The sequence below is a fragment of the Chenopodium quinoa genome, unplaced genomic scaffold (genome assembly GCF_001683475.1).
Source record: "Chenopodium quinoa cultivar QQ74 unplaced genomic scaffold, ASM168347v1, whole genome shotgun sequence".
Lineage (NCBI taxonomy): Eukaryota > Viridiplantae > Streptophyta > Magnoliopsida > Caryophyllales > Amaranthaceae > Chenopodium > Chenopodium quinoa.
The window spans coordinates 424253-448207 of NW_018744656.1; the positions used below are offsets into that span (position 1 = coordinate 424253).

A 23955-nucleotide genomic window follows, 5' to 3' on the forward strand; every position below is an offset into this window, starting at 1 on the left:
TCGGTTATAAAATTTGCTGATTCTCTGCTTATAAGCGGCCATTCTGTCTCGGGCTGAGTCTCTTACTTCGTCGAGGAAATCGAGAGATTCCCTCATCAGTCGCTCATTCTCAGCCGAGAAGTGGTGCACTCGTAGGCTCTCAGAGCCAATTTCCACTGGAAGAACGGCTTCGGCACCATACACCAGTTCAAAAGGTGAATAGCCCGTTGCCTCTTTTTCAGTTGTCCGAAGGGACCAAAGGGTTCCAGGGAGCTCCTCCAGCCACTTGGACTTTTGATCTTCCACCCTCTTCTTGAGGGCATTTAGGATCTGTTTATTTGCAGCTTCGGCTTGTCCGTTACTTTGCGGGTGGCATACCGCTGAATATGCCAGTTTGATGCCGAACTGATTTGTATACCGCTTCAGTGGTAAGTTATCAAATTGCCTCCCATGATCGAAGACAAATACTCTCGGGATGCCAAAACGAGTGATGATATTCTGCCAGATAAATTTTCTGACAGTTTGCTCTGTAATGTTCGAGGCTGCTTCGGCCTCGATCCATTTACTGAAGTAGTCAACACCAACTATCAGCCATTTTTTCTGGTACACAGCCTCTGGAAATGGTCCTAGTATATCCAGTCCCCATTGGGCAAACGAGAGTGGATTAAGGATCGGCTGAAGATCCCTTGCTGGCTGGTGGATAACTGGAGCGTATTTTTGACATTTTTCGCATTTTCGGACCAGCTCCTTAGCATCTGCGATCATGGTGGGCCAGTAATATCCATCCCTCAATGCCTTGTGGGCTAAGGTCCTTCCCCCAATGTGGTTCCCACAGATGCCGAGGTGAATCTCCCGTAGGATATAATCTGCATCTGTTGGTCCCACGCATTTCAGCAATGGGGCAGAGAAGGACTTTTTCAGAAGTTCCCCCCTGAAGACAATGAACCTTGAGCTGGTTCTCTTCATCTTGGAGGCCAAAGCTTTATCTTCGGGAGTTTCTCCCCGAAGCTTGAAAGCTAGGATGGGGTCCATCCAACTAGGCTCTGGGTCAGCGCAGCACACTTCAGGTGCTTCGTCGACACTTCTCTCTCGACGCACTTCTACATATACAGATCTGTTCAGCTCGGTAAGAGTCGAACTGGCAAGTTTGGAGAGTGCATCGGCTTGAGTATTCTGACCCCTTGGGATCAGCTGAACCTCAAAAGTTTTCAGCTCTGCAATGACTGACTTGGTCTTGGCAAGATAAGCTATCATGGAGGGCTCTTTGGCCTCGTAGCTGCCGCTAATCTGATATGCAACTAGCTGAGAGTCTGTTTTCAGGCAGACATGATCGGCTTCCAGGGAGATGCACAATTCTAGGCCGGCGATTGCTGCCTCATATTCGGCTTCGTTGTTCGAGGCCTTAAAAGAAAATTTTAGTGCATACTCGAAGGATTTGCCTTCGGGAGAAGTTATCACTACTCCTGCCCCCGAACCGTTTTCGGTGGAAGATCCATCCGTAAACACGGTCCAGACTTTCTTTTCATTGTCTAGCGCTTCTTGGTATGAGCATTCGGCCAAGAAATCCGCTAGAGCTTGAGCCTTAATGGCAGCCCTCGGACGGTAGCTAATGCTGAATTCGATGAGCTCAAAAGCCCACTTGGCTAGCCTACCAGATTTTTCAACCTTGCCGAGAACTTTTTCCAACGGCTGATCAGTTAAGACCACTATCTGATGGCAATCAAAATAGGGCCTCAGCTTCCGAGCAGCTACTATTACCGCGAAAGCGACTTTCTCGAGTAGAGGGTAGCGAGTCTCGGCATCCGTCAGTGTATAACTGACAAAGTAGATCGGTTGTTGACTTTTACTTTCTTCCTTCAGCAGTACTGCACTGATGGTGGCTGGGCTAACGGCCACATACAGGTACAAAGTTTCTCCTTCTGCTGGGCTAGCCAGCGTTGGGAGTTGAGTCAGATGCTCCCGAAGCTGTTTAAAGGCGTCTTTTTGCTCTTCCTCCCAAACGAGCTCTTTTGTTTTCGGGAGTTTCAGGGCTTTGAAGAAAGGTAACCCCTTATCCGAAGCTCTGGAAATGAACCTCGAGAGGGCTGCCATTCTTCCGGTGAGCCGCTGAACATCCCGCTTTGTTTTCGGCTCAGGAAGGTCAAGCGCTGCTTTGACTTTGGAGGGATTGGCATCAATCCCCCTTTTGCTGACTATGAACCCAAGGAATTTCCCTGACTTCACGCCGAAGACACACTTCTTCGGATTCAGCTTCATTTGATGCTTTCTTAAGGTGGCGAAAGTTTCAGCCAGGTCCTTAACATGGTCCTCAGGTTTTTTGCTTTTGACGATCGAATCGTCGACATAGACTTCCATGTTTCGGCCCTTTTTATCGGCAAAAAATTGATCCACCAGCCTTTGATAGGTTGCCCCCGCATTTTTCAATCCGAAGGGCATCATTTTGTAATTGTACACCCCAGCGTTCGTGACGAATGCCGTCTTTGCTCGATCGTCGGGGTGCATGAAGATCTGATGATACCCCAAGAATGCGTCCATGAAACTAAGCAAGGCATGGCCACTTGTCGAATCGACTAGCTGATCGATCCTCGGCAAGGGATAGAAATCCTTCGGACAAGCCTTATTTAGGTCCGTGAAGTCAACGCACATCCTCCAGGTACCATTGGCCTTCTGAACCATCACCACATTTGCCAGCCATTCTGGATATTGGCAAGGCTCGATGAAGCCTGCCTCCAGCAATTTTTTGACCTCGGCGGCGATGTCTCGGTTCTTATTAGCGGAGTAATTCCACTTCTTTTGCTTAATTGGTCGACACGTTGGGTCAACATTTAACTTATGGGAGATGAGGTCTGGACTTATCCCGGGCATATCAGCTGCCGAGAAAGCAAACACATCTCTGTTGTCCCGAAGGAGCTGAATAAGTTCACAACGGGTGTTCGAATCAAGGTCCATCCCGATTGTTACACATTTCTCAACGTCTCCTTCGGCCAACTCAACTGTTTTAGTCTGTTGGTCCATGTCCATTGCTGATGGACTGGACTCTTCAGAATCTGGCCTGCTTCCTATGTCAGCAGGTGTCCCAGTCTTTTTGTTCTTCGGCTGGCTCTCTGAGTCTTGCTGTTCAGCTGAAGAGCTAGCCTTTTCCCTTTCGGGCCCTTTACCTCTGGGTACAGATCCTTAGGCCGAAGCGCTTAGGCCTTTCGGCTTTTTTGTGCTTGGCTCTCTTTCTTTTTCTTTCTCCTCCTCATCCTTGTCGTCATCTGGGCGACTACTGGATGGCTTGAGGTAGTTGCACCTTCGGGCGTCCTTTTGGTTGCCCTGTATCCTTTCAGGGAAGCCAGCGTCTGAGACGTAAATCATCAGCTGATGATAAGTTGAGACGACCCCTTGGATCTCATGAATTATGGGTCTCCCCAAAATCACGTTGTACACTGAAGGAGCGTCAATGACCAAAAATTCAATCATGACGTTCCTGGCTGCCTCATCGCAGCCGATGGTGATAGGAAGTGTCACCTTCCCATCTGGATAAGTTGAAGCTCCGTTGAACCCGGATACCGGGTAGGGTACCGGCGTAAGGTGCTTGGGCTTCAGCTTGATTTGATTGTAGGCCTTTCGGAACAGAATGTTTGCTCCGCTGCCACCGTCAACAAGGACCTTACTGACGTCGTGGTTGGCCACCGTGGCGATGATCACCAACGGATCCTCGTGAGGGAACGTTATCCCCCGGCAGTCGGCGGCTGTGAACGTCATGTTCGGCACCGGCGATTGGGGAGACTGAATGTCAGCGTTGTTCACCTGGTGAGTCAAAGCCCTAAGGTGTCGCTTGTGCTCCCTCCGAGAGCATATTCCTCCCGAGATAACATTGATCGGAGAGAATTTCCCCTCCGGCTTTTTACTGTTCTTCCGGGGGAAGTCGAGGTCTTGCCGAGAGTCCTTTGCTGACTTCTCGGACTCTTTTTTCTCGCGGTGATCCGCGATGTATTTTTTCAAGTATCCCTTCCGGACCATGTCCTATATCTAGTCCTTCAGTTGGATACACTCCTCAGTGTTGTGTCCCGGAGATTCGTGGAACTCGCACCACTGATTTTTATTTTTTCGCTGATACCACTCTAGGAGTGGTCTCGGCTTTCGGTAACTATGCTCCTCCTTCGTCACGCTGTAAATTTTGGCGCGTGGAAGAGAGAGCGGAGTGTAGGACTCGTATCTGCCTGTGTATGAGGCAGATTTTTCCTTCTTTGGGTCGCTGGCCGAAGATTGCTCCGAGGCCTTTGACTTTCCCTTTGCCTTATGGCCTTGGCCTTCAGACAAGGGTATTTGTCTTTGTTTCCCTCCCCCGAATTGAGGTTGGGTTTTCGCTTTGTTCCATTCTTCGGCTCGGATGAACTTATCCGAGGCTTTCAGAGCTTCCTCCAAGGTCTGCGGGGTATGCATGACCATGAAGTCTAGGAACTTCCCGGGCTGAAGGCCATTCTGCATTGTAAAAACGGCTAGCCCCTGGTCTAGCTGGGAGACGCTGGATGACTCGTTACTGAAACGGGTCAGATAGTCTCGGAGGCTTACGGTTTCCCCCTGTTGCAGACTCATGAGTTCTGCAGTAGTCTTCTCTCGGCGCTTTGCCGTGGAAAACTTGCTCCTAAATTTGGAGGACAGATCATCCCACCCTGTTATAGAGCCTTGCTTTACTCCTTTGGAGATCCACGCTTGCGCGACCCCCTTGAGAGTGGTTGGAAAAAATATTTGCACCAAGTCGCTTCGGATCTGGGGCAAAGATGCATATGAGTCTCATACGAGGCCACGTGATCCTTCGGATCCGAGGTCCCGTCATATGTGATGTGCGACGGTATTTTAACCGTGGGCACGTGCTCTTCCAGTATCCATTGCTCGAATGGCGAACTGGCGGGTAGCGTAACGGCCTTGCCCTTGTTCCTGGCCGAAGGGACCGCGCTCCGCCCTCTTAGAGAGGTAGGAGTGGTTTTCGTCCCTGGCTGGGAAGTCTGGGCCTCGGCCGCAGGGAACGAGAGGCGACTGTGCACGCTCGGTTCCTTGCCGCCGAGTCGGTCGAGGACGCTTCGGCGAACAGTCTCAGGTCGTTCTCGGTGAATAGATTCTGGCCGAGAAGCCGAGCTGCTGCTCTTATGCGTTTCTGGTCGGGAGGATGAGGATCCTTTGAAAAATTGAGGGTTCTTTTTCCTCTCTTTTTCAGTTTTCCAGGTATCCTCTTCCCACTCTCCCAGTTCCCGGGAGGAAGGAAGCTTCCCACCATCACGGTCTAGCTTCCTCCGTTGATGCCGGGTATGCGGAGGAGTTCGATCACGAGGTGGTGGCATATTTTGTGCCCTCATTGCCTCCATGAGCACTGCCAGTGCTCTTGCCACCTCCTCCGAGCTGGGCCCCGCCAAAGGGGTCCTCGGTCGAGTATGGGAATGAGAGCGCACAGGCGATGGTTGGCTTTGGGGCACTGAATGTGTCTTATGATCGGACTCACCCCTGCTAGACCGAGAGTGACTCGGCCTATGATGAGAGTTATGAATAACGGGAGAAAGGGAATCCTCCCTGTATGATCCTCCCTGTATGATCCTCCCCCCGAGCTGGCACCCTTGGGAGAGTTCCGGTCCGGCGAGGGTGATGGTGTAGGGGTTTTAGGCTTTTCGCCTGCTCCTTGACGGAGGCCTTTGCTCTTGCGGTTCTTAGCCATTGCTACTAAGATTATTGCAAGATGATCTTGGTTAGAAATTTGGCTTAAAGATTTTTGAAAGTCTTCCCCACAGGCGGCGCCAAATTGTTTCGGGTGAAAACAATGGGACCTTGTCGAAGGTCCGATGAAGTGGAGAAGACTAGATTCGATCCAAGTAATGTTGGGCCGAAGGTTTCCTGCACAGTAAACACACGTAAACTAGCCTCGGGGGTGTTGCCGAGGAAGGCCCCTCCGATGCTAAAGTCAGTACAGTGTGTAGAAAGAGAACACTATGCAAGAGAATTAATTGCTAGAGGCTTTGCCTGAATGAATGTACAAATGTAATATTGATGACTTTTATACCTCTGCATACATGGAGAAGTTGGGCCTTAGCCCAATTGGCTTGCCTTGAGGACTGATCTTTGACTTTAGCACAATTGGAGAGATGAACCTTGACCTTGGACTTTTAATTGGATCATTTAATGCCTAGGCCCAATTGGACTAAATTGGACCCAAACAATGGTGATTTATTTTTTGGCAGATGCTAATATTATGGTGTTATACATGGCATTCTTATCCTGCTGCACTTTGTATTTTTGGTTTCTTTTGTTTAGGTAAAAATGTCGAATTTAGTATCAGCTAGAGTTCATGGGAAAATTGTGAATGGACTGAAGATTAATTCGAGTAGTGATAATATTATTAAGGTTAATGAGTTGGTGCATTGCGCCCATAAATATGGAGATAACGAATCAAAACTACATTATCTTGGTTGGAATAAAGTGTTACCCTCTACCATATTTAAATTTCGATTTCATAAAGATGGTACAATTTATGAGAACGACGTCGTTCTTGTGACATGAAATGGAATGGAGTCGAATGTTTAATAAATCTTGTGTACAACGGGCGTATGTTAATTTTATTGTTAACGGTCAGTTTGAGTATAACTTTAACTGTTTTTATGGTAACTTTAACTATTTTTATTGTAAACGGTTAGTTTATCGTTGATTTGAATTTTATTTTAATGTGTAATTTCTTATAAATTCGTGATTACATACTATAAAAACTAATATGATTAATCTAATACATTACAAGTTTTTTGTAAGATAAAATTTTTTAATAGAAAAATAATAACTTTTGCAGTATAAAGGGTAACTTTAAGTATTTTTAACATAACTTTAACTTGTTTTACAATACGTACAACCGCCTTTTTAGAGAATTTATATCGAATGTTAGCGCCGTCGTGATTTTGGACGTGGATGATGCCCATTTTGAATGGTCTTCCGCAGGTAATACAATTTATTTTGACAATTTCAATGTCAAATACAAACTTATTAAGGCTAAGTTAACCAATAAATGATGTAGTCCCATACTCTCATTATTTTACCTTATTTTTTAATAACGTTAGCGTTTTTTTTTCTGTTTTTTTTTTTTTTTTTTTTTTTTTTTGTAAGAACAGAGTACAGAATACAAAAAAAAAAAAATTGTCACCAGATTCTACATGTACTCAGAATTTTATAATTGGACTATTCTATTGTTTTATGTATGCTTTGTTCCGTTTTATACAACAACCAAATAAGGTATTTGGTGAAGAATTGAAGATTTTTGGCACAAATTATTATTGTTAATTATAAGTAGTAGGAAAATAAATGTTATTAATAGTAATTTAAGGGAAGTAAAGTACAAAGTATCTTGCCATGGCCATGGTTGCATACCTTGGTTTGGTTACACAAGATTTAGGGTCATCACACTTGACACTATAAATGGGTCGTAAATTCGTAATAAGCAACAATTTCGAATAATGTTCCTCACTTCCTCCAATCATGGAGCAAAGCCAGGCCACTTCATGTCATATTTTTGCATTTTTAAACCAACATTCACTTGTTTTGTCGTACTTTATTGTGCTTAGATATTCTGATGGTTCAACAAACATGTAGGTCTAAACCCATGACATGGAAAGCACATCAACGTGTTATGACATGCTTTATTGTGCCGAAATATGATATAGTCAAATGACTTCTAAAAAAATTACTCAAAGCATTTAATTTGCATAAAATTTCTCAGTCAAAATAATCAAATTATATTGACATTCAGACTTTGTTTTTAAAAAATGTCCAAGAGGACATTAGTTTTCATCAAAGATCCAAAGTAAGTTGGGTTAAGGTGATTTATTCTGTAAAACATGCATATAATCATTAGAATCAATCAAATCTACTGGTAATTTATTGGGGTATTAATTTATTAATCTATACTTCGTATATCATTTATGGACTAAAAATAAACTTGATGAAGTCAATTAATCTATTTACTGAGCTCGTGAATTGCTCGAGACTCGGCTCAACTAAGCTCGGTATAGGCTCGCCTTGAGATCGGGTTCAACTTGAGATCATAACGAGCCAAGCCTAAGCTATCCTTGGCTTGACTCAAAAGTTTGATTTTTTTTTTTGTATAATATAGACTTTTTTTGCTAATAAATTAATTATTAGCATAAACTTTTCTTCATATTAGGGCGGCTAACACATGTGATGTGCGCGTCATAGCCAGCCATATCCGTAGGATCTTTCGGGTTGGCGTTGCGTTGTTAGTAGCGTTAATTAGGGGAAATATGTAAACAAATAATCTTAGGGGTATAAATGTCCACACGCTATTCTTAAGATTTAAAAAAACAATTAACATTAATGAGAGAAAATATTTAAATGAATATTTTAGGGACATAATCGTCTCAACACTATTCATAAAGTGTTGTCATACTTTTAAAAGGGATACGTAAATAAATATTTTTAGGGGCATAATAGTCTCAACACTATTAATAAGAGTTTACTATACTTTTAAAAAGTAGTGATTTAAGGCTTAGGGACTAAAATTAATCTTCATAACTCTAGTGTTTTTGCTAAATTTTGAAGCTTTTGTTGAGGATTTTTGTTATTGTACATACATATTAAAACTAAAACAAGAGAAAGAGAGATAGAGAAGAAGAAGAAGAAGAAGAAGAAGAAGAAGAAGAAGAAGAAGAAGAAGAAGAAGAAGAAGAAGAAGAAGAAGGAGAAGAAGAAATAGTCCTAGATTCAAATATAGGGGCAATGGATATAATATGATAGTTATAAAAGCAAACTTTGTTTGTCTTGGAAACAATGAATATGGACACCATTTGGGCCCTTGTTAAATGAACTAAAGACCAAATACTAAAGTCCTTAAGCCTCGAGCTAAGCCAAGTCGAGATGAGCTTCCACGAGTCTCAAGCCTTTAAAAGTCTTGAGCTCAAGCTGAGCCCCAAATTTCCAGGCTCGACAAAGCATCGAGTTCGAGCCGAGCCTACCGTAGCTCGGTCTTGATTCGACTCGTTAACAACCCTAGCTTTAAGTAGTAGATTGCCACATGATAAACCCTGGTTTATCAATGTGACAATTGACAATGATAATTTGAAATAAAGTAGGGGAAAAATAATAATAAAAAATGTAGTAGTGAGATTAGCTAGGGATAATGAGCTAGAGGAGAGAGATATAATATTAAAATTTAGTTTTTTGTTTTAAAAAAGGAAGTGTAATACTTACAAAAACTTCTTAATTCCCTATCCCTACCTTATAAAAAGTTTAAAAGAACTCTTATGAATAGTGTGATGACTTTTTTACCCCTAAATATGTTTATTTACGTATATACCCATTTATGTTATATTAACTTGTTAAGTGTGTTTATACTTTTCATATTTGTTTATCCTCTTTAGTCTCCCTTCCCTTCCAACCTTTTCCTCTCTTTTAAACCCCCATTACTCTCTCCTTCCTTCTTTACTTCCCTACTCTCTTTTTCTCCTTCATTGAAGCAAAGGAGTCCTCAATTAAAGCACCTGCTAATGGATACAAGCCACTTTGTTACTATTATCTTATATAAAATAAAAGAAAATAATAAAAAAAAAACATACACGCACAGAAACCCATCAAAATCACTCCCTATGTGTTTTACTTACCTCATCATCTAATTAGACATTTTTCTTTTGAATCTTTCTCCGTTAACTTTAGTTACAACATTTTAACTTTCAAGCTTGCAAATGCATAATTTTAATCTTCCGTATCTTTGATTAGACGTGTAAAAAGATCTAAAGATTAAATATTTAAAACATATATATAAATCGAGATGAATCTAATAAGATCCCACATGACTATTTTGCCCAACAAAAAAAGTCAATAAAAATAAAGATTAGTTATAAAAATGTGAATAGTGTATATATATTTTCATGTGTTGGAACTAAAAGTGACGGAGGATGTATATTATATATCACAACAAAAGCCATATTACAACACAAAAAGCTTGCAACTAAAATATGAATAGTGTATATATATTTTCAAGTATTACATTTCCATGTCTACACAAGGATATGATTGTCAACGAATTATTTCTTAGTATATGCGTTCAAAAGTCTATCCAATAAGTTTTGAGTGTCATGACAAGCAATTATAACTCGACCATAAAAACTGATTATGTCGTGCGCATTCCCCTAGTTTTTCAAAAAAATACCATGTACTCATATCTTATACTCCGTATATTTTTATCGTACAACAGCCGGAAATCCGTGACCGTAATTATTTACTACGTATCTGCATTACGCCTCGAACCATTTCGGCCCGTTTCTCTAACCAATTAACGGGCCCACCTAAAATTTACCACATACCAAAATTGGGTAAAAAAAAACCTTCAACGGCGCACAACATCAAATAATCTCTGAACTCCGTAACTTCCTTTCCTGTAAATCAGCAGCTCTTTCACTCTCTCTCTCTCTCTTCACGGAATTCATGGCTGCCTAATTCCACCAGTCACCGGTAAATTCGCAACGATGTCTTCTATATCTTCCGGTGAATTAAACTTCCTCATTTTCCGTTATCTTCAAGAATCAGGTTGTTTACCCTTTCTCTTCACATCCTTTTTTCTATTTATTTTTAAAAATTATTTCAATAATCTTAATTTTTCAATTTAAGCGACCAATTTATGCTGTTGATTTTCGGTTTTTGAATTGTTTTCTCATCAAATTATTGCCGAATTTCAGTGATTCGAAGATTTTGATTGTGTTTGTGAGTATTCCTGTTTGCATTTTTGTTGATTTTGTTATTTTGTGTTTGAGAATCGAGGATTTGTAAGTAATTAGGGTTTTGATTGGTTTTATATAGGCTAGAATTAAATTCTGGAATTGTATTGTTGATGGTTTCTTCAGATTTGTGGTTTATGATTTTGGTGCTTACTTGTTAGGTTAATTATTTGTTAGAGTGAATTTTCCGCAAATTTACATGATAGTTGATAGTTTAGAGACATGCATGTTTAGGATTAATTTGTGAGATGCCATCCTGAAGTTTTTGTCTGCAATTTAGGGTTATGACTTGTGAGTGAGAGGGTACTGTAGGAGTGTAGAGTGGATTTAACTGCCGTGGAAAGTGAGTGGTCAACTTTGAGGAAATTGAATTTTGCCGTGGAAATTTACGAGATAAAATGAGCAGTCTATGTAGAGTGGATTTTTTTTTCGGATTGGGAAACTTAATTGACAATTTATTGAATCCGGTAATATTGATGTATGATTGGTTCAGCTTTAATTTCTCGAGATTAGACAACTGGAATGGTGAAGGTATGAAGAAATGGGAGCTAAAAGTGAATTGTTGGGGAATCATGTGTGACTGTTGAAGTGTTGATTCATCTAGTTTGAGATATTCTCAATTTTGTAGGATATAGAAGCTGTTTTGGCTAATTGAATCTCCTAAGAAAACCTGTCTACCTGAGTGCTTGTTGCTTAATGGCAAGACTCAATCCCACAAAGCCATATCGCGCTAGAATGACCACAATTATTTAGTTAAGATTACTAGAGGGTACCTCATCTGATTAATGAAAGCTCCTAGTGAAGCTCCATTATTGATTTTGTACAATGTGTTAGAATTTTAAGACCCAACTATCCAAGCTTATATTTTCCTCTCTACTATTTGCCTATCTGATTATTATTGTTTTTATCAAAATCTTATGGCCTTGTAGATTATTGTTTCCTGAGATTTTAAGGCCCATTTTACGTGTAAAGTTGTATATGTGTAGGGTATTTTGAATTATTTTTTTGTTTTTTGTTTTTTGTTTTTTGGATGAAATCTTTGCTGTCTTGCTTAATTTTTCATCATTAATATAGAATGCTTCAGTATTGAGTTATACATTACCTATTTGGCCTTGCTCGTGTTAATCGACTGAAAAGGACTGTAAAGTCTATGAGGTTCTTCAAAGGTTTTTAGCTTTTTACTAGTTATGATGTTAATTACAATGCTGATTATGAGAGATGTGCCTCTTTTGGTAATTTCTATTGGTAGTTATTGGCTTGGTGCATTTTATACATTTTTTCACAACATGTCGTGCTCAGATTGCCTCATTGTTTTTTTTTTTCTTTCAAATGTGCTTTACTTAGATGGCATACGATGATTTTTTCCATTTATTGAAGGGTGATTTATTGCATTAAAACTGTTGTTGATTGTTTTTTGGAGCTATTTTGGCATTCAGGTTAAAAACCTTATGATAAAGTCTGTAGTAACTGAGTGCCTCTTTTTTTAGCGAAATAAGAAGGCTGGCCGTGAAATATGGGGAATATTGTTATGGGTCATATACAAGAGTCTTGGCCATAGAGTTAGCTTAAATTATAACTTTAATGGGTGTGGAGTTAATGCTTTTGGTTTGCAACATTGTTAGGAGACCAAAATGGTGTTTTTATAGATAAGGTTGCTATGATCTGTTTATAGATTGGTCAAGGTTGATTGCTTTTCTATTATTTGATCATGATTGAACTAAACTTAAATTGTACATCTCATTCTTAGTTTGATATTTGAAGTTATACATTCTCTTGCCCACTTAATAAGTTTCTTGTCTCTTCTGTGTGTTTATGCCTTTCCTGTTAGTGTTATAACTTGCTATGTTGCTTCTTTTAATAATGTTTACCCATCTACTTTATATCCACTTTTTCTCAATATTATAAGCTGTATATTATCTTGCCCCTTTTTAAGCCCTTTGTCTTTTTTATGTTTAAATGCTTTTCCAAGTGATATAACTCTCCATGTTGCTTCTTTTTAATAAGGTTTACCCTTCTACTTTATATCCACTTCTGTTCATTAAGATATTTCTAGACCTTGCCAATGATGATATTAGTTTTTGCTTTAATCAGAGTTTTAAATGTTAGGATTATCAGGTTGTTTTCTACTTTATTTGGTTTTTCTTGAATGATAAATGGTGATATGTATTAGAGGACTCCCTTTCCTTTGAAAGGAAATGCTTTACTCTTCATATTTGTTACTAGTTTATGCATTGCTTTATTCTTAATTGAGCATTTCATGTTTAAATGTGCTCGTGACCCAAGATGTGGAAGAATTGGGACCATATGTTTATATTCTAGTGATGTATAAGATAACAACCTTGACATATGCATTTTTTTTAACATATTTCCCATTGCAGGGTTTACACATTCTGCTTTTGCTTTAGGATACGAAGCCGGAATCAATAAGTGCACCATTGATGGCAATTTAGTTCCACCGGGTGCTCTGATCACCTTTGTGCAGAAAGGGTTACAATACTTGGAAATGGAAGCTAACGTGAATAATGTTAGCAAACACATGCAACCTTCATCTTTAATGTATTGATTGTCCTTGTTATGGTTTTGATGTTGACATTGGTTGTTTTTCTTTGGTGCTGCAGAGTGATGCAGATATGGATGAAGATTTTTCATTTATACAGCCTTTGGATCTTATCACTAAGGATGTGAATGAATTGCGCCGAATGGTTAAAGAGAAGAGGAGAATTTCAAGGAAAGATAAGGAGAAAGAATCTGAAAAGGATCGTGATAGAGAACGAAAGCGAGGAAGAGATAACAGGAGGCTTGATAGGGAAAAAGATCATGTTAAGGATGGAGATGGTAAAGAGAAGGATGAAAAAGCTGTGAGAGAAAAGGATGAAAAAGCTGCGAGAGAAAAGGACGAAAAAGTTTTGAGAGAAAAGGACGAAAAAGCTCTGAGAGAAAAGGATGAAAAAGCTGCGAGGGTGAAGGATGAAAAGGCTGCTAGAGAGAAGGATGAAAAGGCTTCGAGAGAGAAGGACGAAAAAGCTGCGAGAGAGATGGTCAGTAAAGCTGCAAAAGAGAAGGAAGAAAAGTTAGGGAAAGAGAGGGAAGAAAAAGCAGGGAAGGAGAAGGAAGAGAAAACTGGAAGAGACAAGGAAGAAAAATCTGGAAAAGAGGGGGATGAAAAAGCTGTGAAGGAGAGGGAAGATAAAGCTGGGAGAGAGAAGGAAGAAAAAGCTGGGAAAGAAAAGGAAGAAAAAGCTATTAAAGAGGAGGAGGAAAAGCCTAAGATACAAGATCCGTCTGATAAAGAAGATGTTGTTGAGTGTGAAGAGAAGCCTGCCATCAAAGACGAAGAGAATGCAGTTTGTCCTGGTATATTATTTTAATGTGTTCATTATGTGCTTTGATGCGAATTCTATTTCCTGTCCTGTATAATTCTGTATTTGAGTAGCATAGGTCAACACTCAAAGCTAACATCGTTTTTGAGTCATCTATATGAGGTTGTTTTAGGCGTCTTGTATTGGTTGGACAGGGTAGAGGACATTTGGGGTTAAGGAATTACTAGGATTAATCTTAGTCCAATTAGTCAATTAGGAATTTTATTAGATATGGTTTAAAAATTATAAATTATTTACGTAGGTAAAGGATTAAAAGTTATCAAAACTAAAACTCTAAATTAACTTTTTTATCCTAAAAAATATATCTGATAATGCTTACCTGTCGCTGTTTTGTTTATGATATGATATTTTTTTAATCTTAATCCAATCAGTATTAAATATATCTTTTTAATCCTAGTCCAGTTAGACACAGTTTTACTACTTCCTTAAGGACTTGATTTACGCATATAAAATAGAGTGTTTTATTATTTTAGGAGTCCTGGTTATTTTATTTATTATCTTATCTAGATATCTTTGTTAGATTATTCCAGAATTTATATATTTTAAGTTAATTTTTGTGTGATTTAGGTTAATAAAGTTTAAAGATTTGTGATTAAACTTATGAGAGTAGGTCTAGTTTGGTTTATTGTTTGGTAAGTTTGATCAAATTGTTTAGTGTTGGTTCACTTGACTCTAAATTAAGTACCTAGATTTTGTGAAGTTTGTTTGACGTAGCAAAATCATATCAATGGATGTAGGCTAATTAATATTTCTCTGCATCCTTATTTATTGTCATATTTTAAATAGTATTGGTGAGGGCAATATCTTGTTACAGAGTATCATGCTGTTGCCATCTATATTTTGTCTTTGTTGGTGAAGGAAACGATGAAGAAAATAGTGCTACCATCTTCATATGATACTCTTGCTGATTAGCTATTATTGTTTTTATGTCTCAGTTTCTTGGTTACTAAGTGCTGGAAACCAATGCAACTTAGTCAACAAGTATTTGCAATTTAATGTTATAGTAGACACTAGTCCATGATAGGCTGTGCTTTGATCTTTTTGCATGTTTTTGCCTGCTGTTTCCTTCAATGCTGTATTTTTATGGTTAAAATGTTTGTCTGTCTAGTCATCTGAAGCTAATTTTGTCATGGCTTACAGATCCTGAGCCCATGGAAATCTCTCCATCGTCCCCTTCTGTGGGATGTGAAATTTCTGCATCTGACGTGACAATATTAGAGGGCCACACATCTGAGGTTTAATAGCAAACTATCTCCTTTTGCCTTTACACTACATTTTATGTTATTATTCCCTCTGTAGATATGATGAAGCTATATGGACTCATATATTGTCTAGGTTTGCGCTTGTGCATGGAGCCCTTCTGGTTCACTTCTTGCATCTGGGTGAGTGCTTTTGCTACTTGATTGGTTGCTTCTAAGCTTTCTTTCAAGTGTTGTAGTCTATTTTTTTTCTCATACCAAAATACTATTGTTTGATTTTAATAAATGAGCCTGCTTACCAAGCTCTAATTATTTATTAACATTACTCTAGAACTGAGACTAAGTATTGCATCAAATCTTACTATACTTACATGTTGAGTGCTTGATCTCTGAATAGTTCTCTTATGTTTTGGCTGTTTGAAGTCTATACAATTGGCTAAATAGTTGTTCGTGAAGAGTAATATTTGCTTCTGTTGTTGTTGTTGTTGGTTTTTTTTTTTTTTTTTTTTTTGGTAAATTAGTCAGGTGCTCTGAGTTATTTACCATATATCTTTATAGGCCTTAGCATATCTGCCTTATTCTACCTTTGACACTGTGGAAGGTTAAAGTTGCTTCTCTTTTGATTTTGACTCTTTATTTCTGTATGTTTTAGTTCTGGGGATTCAACGGCTCGGATTTGGACAATGCCTGAGAAAGGTTCTAGATCACACAATGGATCCACAAACGTTGTTGTGTTGAAGCATGTTAAGGGGAAAACAAATGAGAAAAGCAAAGACGTTACTACTCTTGATTGGAATGTAAGTTGTACTAGAGCTATTTCCTAAATTGCTTAAATGTATGCCATCTCTAGTTTTTGCATCATATTATTATATGTTGCTCAGTAATAATCAATAAAGTTCACTAGATTGACAAGACCTCTACGGTGGGTGAAGTAGTTTAATAATGTAAAGAACAGAATCAAAATTTGTTTGTTGCATGTTCTAGTGATCTAGCCTGCAGATCAAAAGAAAATTCATTTTCGTTACCTGAGTTTTATATGAATTTTAGTGTACTGCTGCAACTTCTTTGCTCTAAGTTCTTTTCTGTTGTTTCCTTTGCAGGGGGATGGTACCCTTCTTGCTACAGGGTCTTATGATGGCCAGGCAAGAATTTGGAACACAAATGGTACGTCTATATCTGGTTCTCATCTTTGCTAGGTGACTTGTGGAAAAACTGGACAGTCTATTGGTCTTTACTGGTTAACAGTCATGACTGCTGGCTTCCAAAGTTTCCCTAAGCCACTGACTACAAAGTACAAACTACAGTATTTGTTTTTATTTTATTTTATTTATTTATTTTATTTATTTATTTATTTTTTTTTTTTTTTGGGGGGGGGGGGGTTAATCTAAGACTTATGAGAGTGGCTGTTAAGAAAGCAAGCTAAACCATATATAAGTAATATAATTGGAAGGATTTGTTATGGAGTGCAATGGCTAATTAGATTTCTTCTGGTCATTGATAATTGTGGGAAATTGTATTTTCTGATCAGCGCTTTTTGAGAGTAAGGTAGTCATTATTAAGCTGATTAATGCATGAGCTGTGTAGTAGATTGTTGTCTAGATACTATAGCTCCTTTTCATATATATATTTCTATTGATGACCAGGTGACCTGAAGAGTACATTAAGTAGACACAAGGGGCCAATATTTTCCTTAAAATGGAACAAGAAGGGTGATTATCTTCTTACTGGTAGCTGTGATAAAACAGCCATTGTGTGGGATGTGAAGGCAGAAGAGCCAAAGCAGCAGTTTGAGTTTCATTCAGGTGTTTTTTAAAAGGGGCTGTTATTAACTTTACAATGGAATATTTTTAGCTTTTAAGATAGTTGTATATGTGCATTATACTCAAGTTTTCTTTTTTGTAGGTCCGACCTTAGATGTTGACTGGCGGAACAATGTTTCTTTTGCAACAAGTTCTACAGATAACATGATTTATGTATGTAAAGTCGGGGAAAGCAGCCCTGTCAAAACCTTTGCAGGTCATAAGGTTTGTTTTCTTCTTCTTTGTTGTTTTTACATGCATGTCTCGTATTTTCCCATAAGCCATACTGCCATAGCACTTGCTGGATAAAATGGCTTAATATATGTGAATACGTTTTATGGATTCTTGCGTACTGTCTGCTTATAGCCTGGCCTTGTGATAACAACTTTTGGGTATTTCTCTGTTATTGTGTTGCTTTTTTTTTTTTTTTTTTTTTTTTTTTTTTTTTTTTTTTTTTTCCAGTTGAGAATATGAGATTGACTATAATTCAGAATTTGGTGGGCATTTAGTTTTTTGTCCATTGTTTGTTATGTTTGAGAACTGAGTGCATCAATCCAAAGTATTCTTAGATTTATTTAGTTAAGTGGCTCAAATTGTTGGTTGTTCTTTGACTACCTTTTTTTTGGAGGGTGGGGGTTCAGGGCTATATGGGTTTGGATGCAGCTGAGTAATGTGTTCTTTGAATACTTTGATTTTTTTTTTCCCCCCCTAGTTTTTACTGAATAATGCTACAGGATGTTTTAACTATTGTTAGTATTTTATAATTTTTTTCCTTGTATATATATTTTTGCAATTTCAGGGTGAAGTTAACTGTGTGAAATGGGACCCAACTGGGACATTATTGGCCTCTTGCTCGGATGATAGCACTGCAAAGGTTTTTCTTTTTCTTATTAGCTTTAGTTATGTGTAATATCCGTTGCTGGCCTGATCTATTTATTATTTTCTCTGTTCTCTATGCAATATCTTCAATACTGTGTTAGTTGGTTTCGTACGGTGTAGGAGAATAACTTCTTTTAGGTATGAAAGCGTGAATACTTTCCAAACTAAGAATGAGAGGAAATGAATACTTGATAAATTGATCTGAAACGCTTGATGAGCAGCTACTAAGATTCTTTAACGTTATATGAAGTATTCTTATGTAATGTGTACAATATTTTCTTTTTCCATTTTCCTACCAAGAGTTTGTGACAAATTATGGTTGAGGACTTAAGGCTGCATATGGTTGTTATTTTATCAAAATTTGTCAGTAGAATTCATACTGGGTTGTCATTGTGGTTGACTAATAGATTGTCAGGCATTAAGACCAAGTAGAGAAACTCAGATATGAGATCTCCCATAATTTTTATTGTGAAATCTTTAGTTTTTTGAGCTATATTTATAGTAATGATTAGCAAAATTAAACCTATAAGGGATATGAACACCCTTTATCTCTCTAATTACTATGAAGTTTTCCCGTCATTTTTGTGAAAATATGGTGTGCTTTTTCTTTCTCTGCGGTATTATTTTTTCATAGGTTATTTTTCATATTATATGCTGATTTGTAAATCCATATGTGAAATGGATGTGCAGGTCTGGAGTATGAAGCATGATGTTTTTGTTCATGATTTAAGAGATCATTCGAAGGTTTGCTTTGATCTTTTCTTGATTACAAATTTATTTTCTGCTATGGAATCTTAATATAGCGTCAATCTCAAATCTATATATCATATATTTTATTTTAGGAGATATACACTATAAGGTGGAGCCCTACAGGTTCTGGCACTAACAATCCCAATCAACAATTGGTTCTTGCCAGGTAATGTTCTTCTTTACTGTTTCTAATGCAATTAATGTATCATGGATTGACAGGATAATCAATTATGGTTCTGCTGTTGACTTGTAGCTATAGATCATTGTATTTTACTTTTGGCATCTTCATGGCTTACATGTACTATTTATGCTCACCTATTATACTCAATGGTTTAAGAATAGCATGTAGCTAGTATGAACAAATTCTCTCTGCTTGGGCATGTTGAAGGCTTATTTATTTATTGTAAATAAAAAACTTCATATTATAATTATGCAAGTCTTGTGGTTTTTTGAAATGCTGTAGTATCTGATTCCTACTTCTTGTTATTGAGGTGCCTAGCACTTGAAAGAAGCGATAGTACTCGTATAAATTTTTTTATTTTTCATTCATTTTCCAATTTATTTTTCATTCATTTTCCATTTATTTGGAAAATGAGATTAAAAAGGAGCTAAATTCACAATGCAATCACGGCTATAATTTTCTCAAGACTATCTATTGGCTTGACTTGCTAGAATGTAGGCTGACATCTCTTATGAGTCATGACACATGTTACATTGTTACGCATACCTTTCTTAAAGAGAGGACAATTTTACCTCCCATATATATGTTTTTATTATTTCTCAAATCAATTTACAGTCTGCAACAGGAAGATTATAGAATGAATGCACCTGCCATTCCATCTAATTTGTTTTGCTGATTTATGCACTTCTATGATTATTTTTCTTGCAGTGCATCTTTTGATTCCACTGTGAAACTATGGGATGTGGAGCTCGGAAAACTACTGCATAACTTGAATGGTCACAGGTAGTTCATCATTTGAGATGTAGTTGGTCTATGATTGATGGTTTTTTTTGATACGATGCGATTTGTAAACATGGATTATGTTGGGGGCCTCTCATTATGATGGGAGAGGAAGATAAGAAAATATGACTTTTTTTTAATAACTACTACGCATTTTGCTCTGTTCACAGTTCATTTGATGGAGTTCATATTTTACTGAAGTGACAGGAATTACAAATATAATTAAAATTTAGATGATCAGTAAATTAGCTATTCTGTCTTGTACTTGTAGTGTATCATAAGCACTACTCTAAATGAGGTCAGCAAAACTATATTATAAATTGAAATAGGAAAGCAATATGACCACATAATAAGCTACGAGATACATGATGATCCAGAGTCCGGAGTTGCCCAGAAATGAGGCTGACTGGCTGAGTAAGAATACAAGTCACATTTGGTTGGGGATGGAAAAGGAGGGGGTCTCTGATACTGCTTCATGTGTCCTGTTGGATAAGTAGAAGAAAAGCATTATTAATCATGTCGTGGGTTGTGAAAGGGGTGTATAGTTGACAAAAGGCTTGTATAGTCTAGACAGGGGCGGGCATGTAGAGTTTGGTCAGAAGTTTATAGTATGATTCTTGGAATGTTTATGATCTATTGATCTCCATCTGACTGTATTGTTTGATTATATCTCTATATGAAGTAGCTGCTTATGTTTTTCTATGAAGCCTGATCTTGTTCCATTTACAGGGAAGCTGTATACTCACTTGCATTCAGTCCTGATGGTGAATATTTGGCTAGCGGGTCTTTGGATAGATCGTTGCACGTGTGGTCCCTAAAGGAGGGAAAGATTGTGAAGACGTACTCTGGAAACGGGGGCATATTCGAAGTATGTTGGAATAAGGAAGGCGACAAAATCGCCGCATGTTTTGCCAACAATACTGTATGCGTTTTGGATTTCAGAATGTAGCAGTCAGAGGCACAGAGCATGCATGAGAACTAGATGATGCCGAGCTTTAACGTTTTGGCTTAGCTTAGAAAGTACTTGGAATTCTTTCTGTAGTTTGGGTTAGGATTAGATGTTCATTAGTGATGTAGATTTGGTCCGCAATATACAATTATGCTATTTGATAACCGTAATTAAATATTTAAATTACAATTGTGCAGATTACACTTGAGATCAAAGTTTATGGCCCTTCTGATTTTCTATTATTATAGTCTCCAGTTGCTTTGGATCTACAGGTTATCGGCATACGCATTTTACATGTCCTGTTTCATCCTACCTTAGCTCTATTTGTGTCAGTAGGGAATGAGGGCTTCATGATTTTTCTAGCTGGTTGTTGCTGAAGTTTTACTAGGCTGTTTGCGTTGTTTTCTTCATCCAATTTAAAGCTTCTTGTTTGCTTGGATGCTGCGTGAGGGATTGATTTTGGAGATTTGTATTTAGGATCATATTTTGGTATATATACTAGTAATTTCATACAGTAGACAACAACTCTGATAATTTTAACTCTTCAATCATGGTCTTCCTTAACTACCAATAATCTCCACAAGAACACATGCCATTTACGAAATGGTGGAATCGGTTCCTATCCCTCACAACTATCTTGCGTCCTGTAATCTTTGAGATCAGCTTCGTAACTACATGACAATCTGAACATACGCGAAGGTTCTTCACAATCTTGATTGTAGTTCCTGGAGAAGTGCTAATTAAGCCAAAGGCAATAGCAAGTCTCTCACTATGAACTCCCAAAGATTGCTCTTTCTCCTCCTCTCCACCATCACGTAGTACGGTCTCTGTCTGAGGGGAGTAACCATGATCTTTTAACCACTTATACATCTCTTCTAACATCTTATAGATGTCTTTGCTCTTTGGATGTCTCAAATCTCCAGCAAGAAACTCATGTACCTTGTTATTCACCTCAATAGAACTACAACCAGGTTCCTTCTGTATCCCTCTCTCTTTCATCATGGCCCTCACATTGGCTACACCATCCCAGTCCCCTACTCCTGCATATATGTTCGATAGAAGAACATATGTCCCGTCACTTGCTAGGTTTCTGCTGACAAGAAACTTGGCAATTTCCTCTCCTAGAGAATTATTTCCATGTAGACGGCAAGCACCTAGCAATGTTCCCCAAAGAACAGGATCAGGATCGGCATTCATGCCTTTGATAAGGTTGTAAGCTTCCTCTAAATGCCCAGCGCGCCCAAGAAGATTTACCATACATCCATAATGCTCAACCTTCGGTTCAAGACTGTAAGCATCCTTCATCAGAGAAAAAAACTCCTTCCCTTCGGATACCAAACCAGCATGAGCACAAGCATTCAGGACACCAATAAAGGTGATATCAGTTGGGCGAAATCCCTTCTCGCGCAACTCATCAAACAACTGCAATGCCTCTTGGCTAAACCCGTGCATTGCATACCCAACAAGCATCGAATTCCAAACAACAACATCCTTCCCTTTTACACCATCAAACACAAGTCTCGCATCCTCCAAACTACCACATTTAGCATACATATCGATAAGAGCCGTACCCACATGAGCATTAACTTGAATTCTATTATTTACAATGTAAGAATGAACCCATCTGCCTAACTCAAGTGCCCCAAGTTGCCCACAAGCAGATAATACTGATAAAACAGTAATTTCGGTAGGCTTCAATTTCGCCTTCAACATTTTCTGAAAAAGCACCAATGCATCATTAGGCCTTCCATGTTGAGCATACCCATCAATCATCACATTCCAACACACCACATCCTTCTCCACCATCCCATCAAACAGCACTCTAGCATCATCTAGATGCCCATGCTTTGCGTAACAAGTTAGCATCGCGGTCACTGCAACCAAACTTCTCTCAGGCATTGTGTCGAACAGTTGGCGTGCAGAAACCAAATCCCCACCTTTAGCATACACATCCAAAATTCCAGTTCTTACAAACAAATCCCCATCAAATCCAAACCTAATTGCTTGCGAATGGAGCAAAACCCCATCTTTAATCAAGCAAGATTTCAATAGGGAAGAGAAAGTGAAGACATTGGGCTCAACACCTTGAGTTAACATCTGAACATATAATTCAAAAGCCTGAAGATGCAATCCGCGAGAAGAATGAGCATTGATGATAGCAGTGTATAAATATACATCTGGGTTTGCTGTCTTTTTGAAGAGAGAGAAAGATCGGTCAAGATGTCCAACAGAAGAGTAGGTCTTTTGAAGCTTGAAGTTCAAAATGGGGTTGTTTTCGTGGCCGTGCCGGAGAATTACGGCGTGGATTTGGAGTAAATGGGTGAGATTCCTGCATTTGTCGAGCAAAAATGCGAGTTTTTCCGGTGGTGGGCGGTGGCTCGACGGTGGAGATAGGTTTTGAGTACGGGCCGTGCGGCTGGTTAGGGGTGGTGATGGTTGGGATGTGAACAGAGGAGAGGAAGACATGGCGTTTGTTACAAGTGGAGTTGTTGAATTTTACCGGTTATTCAAAAATAAAAAGCCATTTGTAACGAAAATTTTATGTCTCAAACTCTCAATTGATTGCTGATTTAATTACTTGTGAGTTGTATTATTGTATAAGCCATTTGCGGATTTGCCTAATTCTGCTCACTTCGGTTTGATAAGGGCCATAAGGCAATCTATATGGCGGGTTGGGTTTATGGAGAGGTGATTTAAGTTTTTCGTTCGGCTATATGTTGTACTCCGTAGTACAAAGTGATTATGTGTTTTTTTTTTTTTTTTTTTTTTTTTTCAAGTGCTACATCAATTGATGTTTGATACTACTTCGTATTTGCTAAACTACTCAACTAAAGCTAAATTATGAAAAATGTAATATCCAACGCTTATATGTATAGAAAAATAAAATAAAATATTATTGAGAAAATCAACATTTATTATTATTATTTTTTGTTATGGAGAATGACTCAACAAGATCAGTACCTCTCATAGAGTCATAGGTTAACTAGCCTATATACGAACAGGCAGGAATTGAACCCATGAGATCAGAAAGTGAAGCTCTAAAGTTACCAACTACACCAAGTATATGGATTTAAAAAAAAAAAAAAATCTACACCAATAAACTTTGAACAGATGTTACTTTGCTTGTCCAATTAATAAGGCGTAAGTGTTTTACTTGACATCATTAGATTGGGTTGTGAACTTGTTTATAGATAGGTACTTGAATAAATTATGGCGTGTTCGGCAAAATATTGTTGTGAAGATAGCCGTTAGCTATTTAGGTAGCTGTTAACTGTGAAGATAAATAATTTAGATATGAATGTTTGGTAAAGTAGCGG

General features: G+C 38.4%; 2 protein-coding genes across 2 annotated transcripts; one reads left to right on the forward strand and one right to left on the reverse strand.

Moving 5' to 3' along the window:
- Positions 1–10337: 10337 nt before the first annotated feature.
- On the forward strand, positions 10338–20905 carry LOC110701738 (WD40 repeat-containing protein HOS15). Its single transcript, XM_021879370.1, has 14 exons — positions 10338–10533; positions 13100–13245; positions 13340–14075; positions 15242–15336; positions 15437–15483; positions 15953–16097; positions 16401–16464; positions 16944–17102; positions 17203–17324; positions 17899–17973; positions 18669–18722; positions 18821–18894; positions 19618–19692; positions 20419–20905. The coding sequence occupies exons 1-14, from the start codon at positions 10473–10475 to the stop codon at positions 20636–20638; spliced, it is 2073 nt and encodes a 690-aa protein (XP_021735062.1). The 5' UTR covers positions 10338–10472; the 3' UTR covers positions 20639–20905.
- A 199-nt stretch (positions 20906–21104) lies between these two features.
- Positions 21105–23702, reverse strand: LOC110701740 (pentatricopeptide repeat-containing protein ELI1, chloroplastic-like). Its single transcript, XM_021879371.1, has one exon. It carries the CDS (start codon positions 23102–23104, stop codon positions 21203–21205), a length of 1902 nt encoding a protein of 633 aa, XP_021735063.1. The 5' UTR covers positions 23105–23702; the 3' UTR covers positions 21105–21202.
- Positions 23703–23955: the final 253 nt, after the last annotated feature.

Excerpts from the sequence above, each read along its gene's own strand:
- LOC110701740 (XM_021879371.1), bottom strand. The coding sequence starts at position 23,104 with ATGTCTTCCTCTCCTCTGTTCACATCCCAACCATCACCACCCCTAACC.
- LOC110701738 (XM_021879370.1), top strand. The coding sequence starts at position 10,473 with ATGTCTTCTATATCTTCCGGTGAATTAAACTTCCTCATTTTCCGTTAT. Across the intron at positions 13,246-13,339 it reads TGGAAGCTAACGTGAATAAT|AGTGATGCAGATATGGATGA; the intron begins GTTAGCAAACAC and ends TTGGTGCTGCAG. Across the intron at positions 16,098-16,400 it reads TTACTACTCTTGATTGGAAT|GGGGATGGTACCCTTCTTGC; the intron begins GTAAGTTGTACT and ends TTTCCTTTGCAG.